The 9168-nt window shown below is 40.4% G+C and overlaps 1 protein-coding gene across 4 annotated transcripts in view; it reads left to right on the forward strand.

Annotated features, from left to right (window-relative positions):
- The window catches only part of celf4 (CUGBP, Elav-like family member 4), a 123175-nt gene that overhangs the window by 87902 nt on the left and 26105 nt on the right, over positions 1-9168 (forward strand). For all 4 annotated transcript variants that reach the window (XM_086086432.1, XM_086086435.1, XM_086086434.1 and 1 more), the window contains exon 3: positions 9152-9168. This exon is cut by the window's right edge and continues 32 nt beyond it. In XM_086086432.1, coding sequence (XP_085942558.1) covers positions 9152-9168 — 17 coding nt within the window. The remainder of the gene's footprint in view (positions 1-9151) is intronic.

Below are 9168 nucleotides of genomic sequence, written 5' to 3' on the forward strand. Positions count from 1 at the left end.
GCATCCTCTGAATAAAGTTAGAATTGTAAATTATTGCTAAAATATATCTATTTTTTAAATTATATAAATAAAAAGTAGCAGATTAACAACAATAATAATAATAATAATAATAATAATAATAATAATAATAATAATAATAATAATAATAATAATAATAATAATAATAATAATAATAATAATAATAATATTAAAACATATGTAAACTTGGTCACAAAAGTGTCCAGCCTTCCTCATGTCTCATTTTTTCCATCTATGAATCTTGGAGCACTGAATAGCGAACCACCAGGCTGCCTCTATTGGTCATTCTTATTCTTCGTGTTTCTCGGACGGGTTGTGACTGTGAAGACAAATTCCTTGTGCCTTTACATACTCTGCCAATAAATCTAATTTTGATTATATGCAGACCTAAAATGCTATAAAATGAAATGATTTTAAAACATACAGTAATATCCATCCATCCATTTTCATAACCGCTTGTCCTCACAGGGGCCGCGGGGGTGCTGGAGCCTATCCCAGCTGGCTTTGGGCAGTAGGCGGGGTACACGAACAACCATCCACACTCACAATCACACCTATGGCCAATTTGGAGTGTACAATTAACCTGCCATGCATGTCTTTGTAAATGTGGGAGGAAACCAAGAATACCCGGAGAAAACCCACGCAAACACGGGGAGAACATGCAAACTCCACCCAGGAAGGCCCAAGCCCAGACTTGATCTCACGTCCTCTGGACTGGAAGGCGGACGTGCTAATCAGTCAGCCACCATGCCGTCCACATACAGTAATAACAGACTTAAAATGTAAAAGCTGAGTGAGAATAAAATAATGATAAATAAAAAAAGGAAATAGACTAAGTTAAGAAAAGTAAATGAATAAACATTTGCTAGATTAAAAAGGTGGGTCTAGAGAACCCCCCTCATTAAATGTTCTTCCACTGCAATACATCATATTGCATCTAATCCTCTTACACGTCATATTTACTGCTTAAAAAGGGAGATCAGCAGCAGTCAGTTGTAGCATGTAAAACAGAGCAAGTTGTGACAATAGCAGAGGAGGAATATCATGAAGGCAGTCCTACTTGCTTCCCCGGAGATTTCCATGGAGTGCTTTCTCACTGTGATAATGAAATGACCTGGCCTACACTGCTCTCTCTCTCTCTCTCTCTCTCTCTCTCTCTCTCTCTCTCTCTCTCTCTCTCTCTCTCTCTCTCTCTCTCTCTCTCTCTCTCTCTCTCTCTCTCTCTCTCTCTCTCTCTCTCTCTCTCTCCCACTCTTCCTCCCACTCTTACACACTCTCACACACACACACAAAACAATCTTCTCGAAAATCCCACCACCTGTCCAGAGCTTCGTAAAAGCTTACTTTCATATTCTTTCCTCGGGAAGGGAGTGTGTAACTGTGCACTCTGGTGCCTGGGTGCAGTCATTCCCAATCAGGGTTCTGTGAGAGATCATCAGACGTGCCATGTGAAATGCTCCAATTTAACTTCATTTGTCAGGATTTTATTAAATAATGTATCTTTGTTCATCCATCTATGTCATTAAATATTCTTCCACTGGAAGACAGAAGGTACAATTAATGTGTGTATCCACCTGTTGCCATTCATACAACAGAATATTACATGGCTTCCTCCAAGCTTGTCAGCTTTGTGTTCAATTAAACCTGTCCATATTTCACAGAGAAATGTTCAGGGTCGTATGTGTGATGTATCTACGTGTGGAGGGCACATTCAAGAAAGCTACATACATGCTACATTCAAGTAGTCGTGTGTGTATGTGAATATTTGACCAGCTAATGAGCATTAAATTCAACTGTTAAGCAGTCATGACATAGCTTAGCGCTAACTAGGACAAGGCTAGTATACAAACAGCCAATGGATATTTTGGATGCAGGTCCGATCTCTTCCAAATTTTGAGCATAACACAACAAATTACTCTATCGAAATTTTCCAATGTTGTCATTTGTTTCAGTGTTTTCACATAATTGTGGTTTGAGAGATGACATAGCTAAGCACTAGCTAGGACAAGGCTAGTACACAAACAGTGAATAGATATTTTGGGTGCGAGTCCGAGCTCATCCAAATTTTGAGTATAACTCAACAAATTACTTTATAGAAAATTCAACAATGTTGTCGTTTGTTTCCGTGTTTTCACATAATTGTGGTTTGAACGCGCTTGAAGTCGATACAGCGGCAAAACTCAGATCAAGGACTTCGAATAATTGCTCCCTATTTCAAGGCAGAACACAGTCTATAATCCTGCATTGTTTGGAGTTAATCATCCGGGCTTCGCTGGCCCTACTAGGCTGATTCAGAAGAATGACTCACCAGTTTGATACAGTGCAGACTGCATGCACACCATGTATTCCCTCAGCTTCTAGTTAGCATGGAATCTGTGGCAGCGGCGAGGCAGAGCACTGTCATTGAGTTACATAATCAACAGAGGAATGGGGTGAGCGCGTGTGCGTGCGTACGCGCGTTCGCGGAGCCGCAGTTCTTTTTGAGCTGTCGATCAAGCGTCGCTCCAAGGCCGCTCGAACACAAGGCTGCTGAGTTGGACTTTCAGCAACAATGGAGCTCAGCCTGCCTGCCTGCATGTGCGCTTCCATGTGAGCGCCATGCATGAATGAATAGGTCATACAATAAGTATATAAGGCGAGACGAGAGAATGCGTGTGAGGTATGAGGCATGCTGCCTGAGAGATGAGGCAATTTTCTTCCACATATAGAAATATTTACATATTGAATGTTTACATGGATGCTTGGAGGTACGAGCCCATTGTGATTTTCCACTCTTGGCATAGGCTATAAGCATGCATGTCACGTAAGCTACTTTTGCATGCGCACATATGTTTGTGCATGTACAGTATTCACACAAGCTTTAGGATTGCACGTTTCTAATCGGTTCTGCTGCTCAATGGCGCCATCTGGCTTTGGCAAGCATCACTGCAATCCTCTTCTGGGAACAATCAGTGCTCGTCAGCGTCCACTTTTAACAACTGTTTTGGGATCAGTTGTCCAGTGGGCTGGTGCTAATTCACCCGGCATTATGGGCTGGATGATAAAACTGACCTTGAAGCAGTTTATGTTGCTGAGATAATGGCAGCAAGCCCATGAAACAGCACTCAGCTCTCAGTGGCAAAAGAAAATAATAGTTGAACCACTTAACATTGTTTTGAACTGTATGTAAAAGTTTATGAGCGGAGATTGTAAGTGTTGCTGCTCAAATAAGTAGAAAGGATAAATTAAACTGATTCAGTGATCATGCTTGGATTACTAAATGATGGGTTCAAATTAGGGGTAAAATAAATCTAGATATAGAATAATTATTGTTAAGAGGGTGAAATAAGAGGACTATTTTAGGCTAAATTACGCAAGAGGATTAATGCTAGTGAAGAGGAAAAAAAGGATTGGCAGGATTCTCACTTTATTCTAAGAATGCTGACTTTAATCTCAGAATTTTAATTTTTAAGTAAGAATTCTAACTTTAATCTCAGAATTCTCACTTTATAACTTTAATATCAGAATTCTCACTTTAACTCTTTAACCGCCAAAAACGTTAAATAACGTTTAGTAAAATCCAAATGAGCGCCGCCAAAGACGTTAACTATGTTATTTTTGTTGTTTTTTTTAAATGGGTGGAGGAAAGCCTTGGCAAGCTGTGCTGAAAGTATCAAGCAAGTCGAGTTAGTATAATGCCTATTTTTGGGCACTAGATGGCAGCGATGACTCTCTTTGGACAAGATCGGGTAGGCGTCAGTAGAAGACGTGAGGCGGAGCTAGAGTGTTGAGGGGAGAATGGCTGAGGAGGCGAAAATGGCGACCGGTTGCAAGCAGCTCACGCTTGAGCATTTTTTTCAAAGACGAAAAGCATCGACCAATGCTAAAGAGCACATTGATGATGATGATGGTGACTCCGAGGTTGACGCCGAAGTTGGAACCGTTGATGCCGAAGTTGGAAGCGTTGACGCGGCGGCTTCGATCACGTCGTAAAGCCTCACCGGCTAGCGATGCTAACCGCGGAAAACGAGCACTTCTGCACAGGCGGACGTTCAATCGGACGATGAAGAGTACCCCGAGTCCAATGCATATTCATCGGAGGAGTGGGTACAGTCTGATCACGGAGAAGACACTGGTTCTGGACTACGATGCCACCATGAATGGAGTGGATAAGATGGATCAGAACATCTCTTACCACCCGGTATAGGAACTGAAGGACATGAGGAAGCCAGACGTAACACCAGGTCACCGTATCATGATCCTGAGAGTAGACTTGATGACAACATGGCCAAACACACACTGCAGTATATACCTGCTACTAAAAAAGGCCGGCAAGAAAGTGCACGCGAAGGGGCAATCGCAGTGAAACTAATCTGTGGTGCAAATCCTGCTGCGTCCCCTTGCACGCAGGGGAGTTTTACACAATATACCTCACAAAAAGAAAAACTGTGTAGTTGAAACATCCACACAATTGTAAATAGTACCACAGTTGCACACATTTGTAAATAGTTTGCCAAATTGTTTTGTCAAATTGTTACACTGTTGAATGTAAATAAACGTATTTTGCTATCAAAAAACACTTTTTCATTGTTTGTGGTAGTGTTTTACAGAAGTAAAGCACTGTTTAGATGTTTGTGGCATCATTCATGGAAAAAAAAAAGGTGTCAAATTCACTAGAGTGCATGAAATAATATCGTTTCACTAAAAGCTTGATTTCTCCGTATTTTGGTCCAAAACAGAGCATTTGGATGAAACTAACCTATTTTCTATTGTTGATTACTGAAGAACGGAATAAGGTAGAAACAAACTTTTTTTTCTGATGAAAGATGAGAGTTCAATCTTTCATTTGGTAGTATGTGTGTTTCCATAGTCCAAACACAAAATTTTCTGTGGACCTTGAAAGATCAGTCAAAATGCTTAAATCAGCTGGCACCCACACATCCTCTTTTCTGAAAATGCTTGGCAGTCAAAGAGTTAAAGTAGTGTTGTTCCGATACCGATACTGGTATCGGCAGAGGCCCCGATACTGTATTAAAACAGTGGTATCGGTATCGGTGACGCTAATATAGGACTTTGGATGCAGCATCTTGTGTGACATTCACTGATGTGTGACATGTTCACTGCATGCCGAGCTAAGATATCCTATTGGCCCTTGAATACTCTGAACCAATGGCAGGACAGCTTTTTCATGTTGAGAAAAAAAAACGTACGTATCGGTATGGTATCGGCATCGGCCGATACTGCAAAGCTTAGTATCGGAATCGGGGGCCAAAAAACGGTATCGGAACAGGACTACTTTAAAGTGAGAATTTTGACTTTGTGACGTAGAGCTATGAATTGTGGGGGGAAGTCAGAATTCTGAGAATAAAGGCAGAATTCTCACTTTAAAATCAGAATTCTCACTTTAAAATCAGAATTCTCACTTTAAAATCAGAATTCTGAAATTAAAGTCAGAATTCTGATTTTAAAGTCAGAATTTTGAGATGAAAGTCAGAATTCACTCTTTAAAAGTGAGAATTCTGACTTTAAAGTCAGAATTCTGAGAATAAAATCCTGTCAACTTTTTTTTTCTCTTGACTGGCCTTCTAAAGATAACTTGATTAATAAAATATAAAATAAAATAGTTGTCGCTTAATTTGATAATCGATAAGTTGTTGATGTATTTTTGACATTTCTAGAGCTTCAAATGAATTTCAGTTTGAGGACAAAAACAGAAAGCATTCAGTCTATATAGTGTGTTGTGTTTAGACCAGCGCTTGTATTTAAAAGCAATGGCGGTGCAACACAATTAGGTCAGATTGAGGCCAGACCATTAGTATGGGTCACGGTAAAAGCACTCATATGTATGCAGGCTTATGGCCCTGGGAGCTTCATGCTGACCTTGTCCCATACTCTGATCTATGTCCTCATAGCTCCCCTTTGTTCTCTTTCCTTATTCGCCCAAATGTTTCTCTTCCCCCTTCCATCACCCCAGCTTTGTTTAAAATTAGTTTTCTTTCTGCCTCCCATCACTCCTCTTATTATCACCTTTGCCATCAAGCTCTTTTACACATTTTTAACTTGCTCACCGCATTCCCAGTTCTCTTTACCCCCTTTTTTCCATATCAACAGCCAGTCTGATAAATAATGCATCACAGCACATTAAAAACATTAATAGGGCTCTCTTGGCTGTCAAAGAGAGGGAGGAGATGAGGGTGAAGATGGAATGGCTAACTCTATTTTAAATAAACGTTACGCTGAATGATATGATTTAATATTAGTCAGAGAATGACGAAAGGAAGTGCGGGAGGTCCGAGCATTAATTGTGTTGCGTCGTGACACCGTGTCCTCCTTACCCCGAGGCGTCGGCTTTGTTGAATCATCTGAACCATTCATTACAATGATGAGTGTATCAGCAAACTCAAAAGAAAGGATTTAATGACATTTAACAAAACACTGATGCTGCATCACACAGAACCTTGACCTTTCCCTGCCAACGCTTCAACAACCCCCGCCCCCCTCCCCCATACCAGCCCACTTCTCCCTTTCCGCATCCTCTGCTCTGCTCTCTTCTCACCCCACGTCTCCCCATTCCTCCTGGCAGCATAGCGATTGGCATTATTAAAAATTGATTGGAGGCGAGCGTTTAGCTGGGTGCTGAGGCGGAGGGAATGTCTGACAGGCGCGAATAAAATGACAGGAGGACCGACACTGTGGAAAGGTCTCACTGGGGGACGTGTGTGTGTTTGTGTGTGCAATTTGTGTGTGCGCATATGCACACGTGTGTGTGTGTATTATTTGTAAACAGGCGAGAGGCATGCTGTGATGCTCCTGTGTGTACAATACGTACTTATTGTATGCAGTCTTTTTACCTGAATGTCCAGTTAAACCCAAAATTATTATGAAAAGGGAATTTCTTGTCACGGTGTGGTCACGGAGCGGCGTGGTGTCTGTCGGCGTGTGAAGTGGAGGACCCAAAATGCAGGGAGGCAGGAGAACCACAGCAGGAGTGCGAAACTGGCGTGCTTTATTTTACAGAAAACACTAACCAGGGTACTGGTTAATGCTAACTAAACAACAAACTGAAAAGATACAAAATCAAAATGACAGACAGAACTCCGGGGGTGACCGTGACAAGCGGCAATGGTCCCACGCCGACTGATCACCACCCGGGAATTAAATGCACTCACACTAATTGGCTAACTAGCCACACCTGGGGCCAGACATAAGGTGCTGAGGGCCCGGATTGGTCAACCCGGAAGGGCTGGAACCCACTCAGGACCAATCGGGACCCTCAACCAAAACCAGATCTTCCCAGACATGACATTTCTATTTTGAATAATTATCTTCTGGTTCTAATGTGACGATATAACGGAAGAAAAACTGTGAGAATAGATATTCATGAAAAACATGCACTATTTTAATTTTTTGACATTTTAAGAATTATTCACAAGCCTGATCTTATCACACGATTTCTAGGAAACTATATATTTTTGCCACACACAAAGGATTACAGTCCTTTCTAACCTAATCTAGAGTAGAGGTCACCAACCTTTTTTGAAACTTCGAGCTACTTCTTGACTACCAATTTAATGCACACATTTGAAATAACAATATGCTCAAATTAAATTTAAACATTAGTAGTAGTAGTAGTTTTGTTGTTGTATGTCATGATTATGATCTTCACTACTCTGAAGACATGGATCATGTTGGTGATTTTACACAAGAATAGATAAATGTCCATTTGTGTATCAGGGTATCGGTAGCAGGGTCGGTCTTATTTCCAGGTATCGGTAGTCGCGACGGTGGCGGATAACAGTATTGGCCACCCTCTCGTGGACAATTTACAATCAGGAACTATAAACTACAAATTTGAAGAATAGGAAATTGGCATTAATTTAATAGAATTTTAAGGAAACATGCTATATTGGGATATATTGGTTTTTATTCAGAATTATCTGTCACTGCTTTTTTGGGGACATTTTACTAGTGGTTTCGGTACTTGGTATCGGTGACTACTCAAGAGTTGAGTACTCGTACAGGTGTCGAACATCGCTACTTTTTTTCTATAAATCTCTGCCAGTTTACATTTTCAAATGATCACTTGTACAGCATTCCTAGAAAATAACAATATTCCGTTTCTGGTGAACTATTTTATATATTTTTTAGGCTACTCGCACCTGATCTACAGCTTTCTAATTAACCATGAATAATTGGCTACACTATAACAATAGTAACTAAAACTAAATTTAGGCATGAGGTTTAAGAAAATAATTTTTTTTAATGATCAATCTTTGTCTAAATTATACTCTTCAACCAAACAAAACTTTATCTCTAAACATTACCTGCGTAGGGATTTTTGTTGTTGCTGTTGCAGCAGCATCTATACATGAGAGGGCAAAATGGTATAAAATTGAAAAAATGTACAACTTGAGTGATCTCCACCTGCATTTGCCTCAATTTTGTCGTTAAGACTGATGCATTATTCATAAAGGACTTTGAAACAATCTCATGAAAATTCCGTGGCTATACCAGGATCTACATCACAATCTAAGAGGTTATTTCATGGCCTACTTCTCTGCAAAGGAATTGGTTTGGAAAGTTTTTGTGCAATTCTGCAGAAGACAAACTAACAGTGATAAAAAAAAAATTGCGATAACTTCCATGGAAGAGGCGATTCATGGAATCAAAATGGAGTGTTATTCATTTTGGATGTGTTGTATCTCATTAGATTGTGCAGGTGCTGTATATCTAATATTGTGGCCGGTGAGTGTACAAAGTCCATATTGGCAGAAGTTGGTGCAAATCTGCTGACCAAGAGTTACCTCTCTACTATCCTTCTCGCCTCCCTTCATCCCTCTCCTCATTTCTCTTTCCAACCCTCCCCTGCCTTTCATCTCAGATCAAATAATATTCGCAGACCATATTTCCCACTATTCCCCCAATGGCTATAAGTGCTACAGCTTTGGAGATTTTTAATACACTTTACCAGCAATTTGGCTGAGTGATTCTTTAAAAAATAAAAAAATGAATTAAAGGACAAGCGGTTAAGAAAATGGAAGGATGGATCGGATGGATGGAAGTTATTTTTATGCGGGATGGGGAAAAGTGTGTGCCAGTACACGGGTTCATACTACTAACTGTATTTCCTGTCTGTCCCGCTTTTTTCACACAGATGAACAGACCGATCCA

This window comes from Leptonotus elevatus, chromosome 10 (assembly GCF_054856555.1).
Source record: "Leptonotus elevatus isolate MCC_2025b chromosome 10, RoL_Lele_1.0, whole genome shotgun sequence".
NCBI lineage: Eukaryota > Metazoa > Chordata > Actinopteri > Syngnathiformes > Syngnathidae > Leptonotus > Leptonotus elevatus.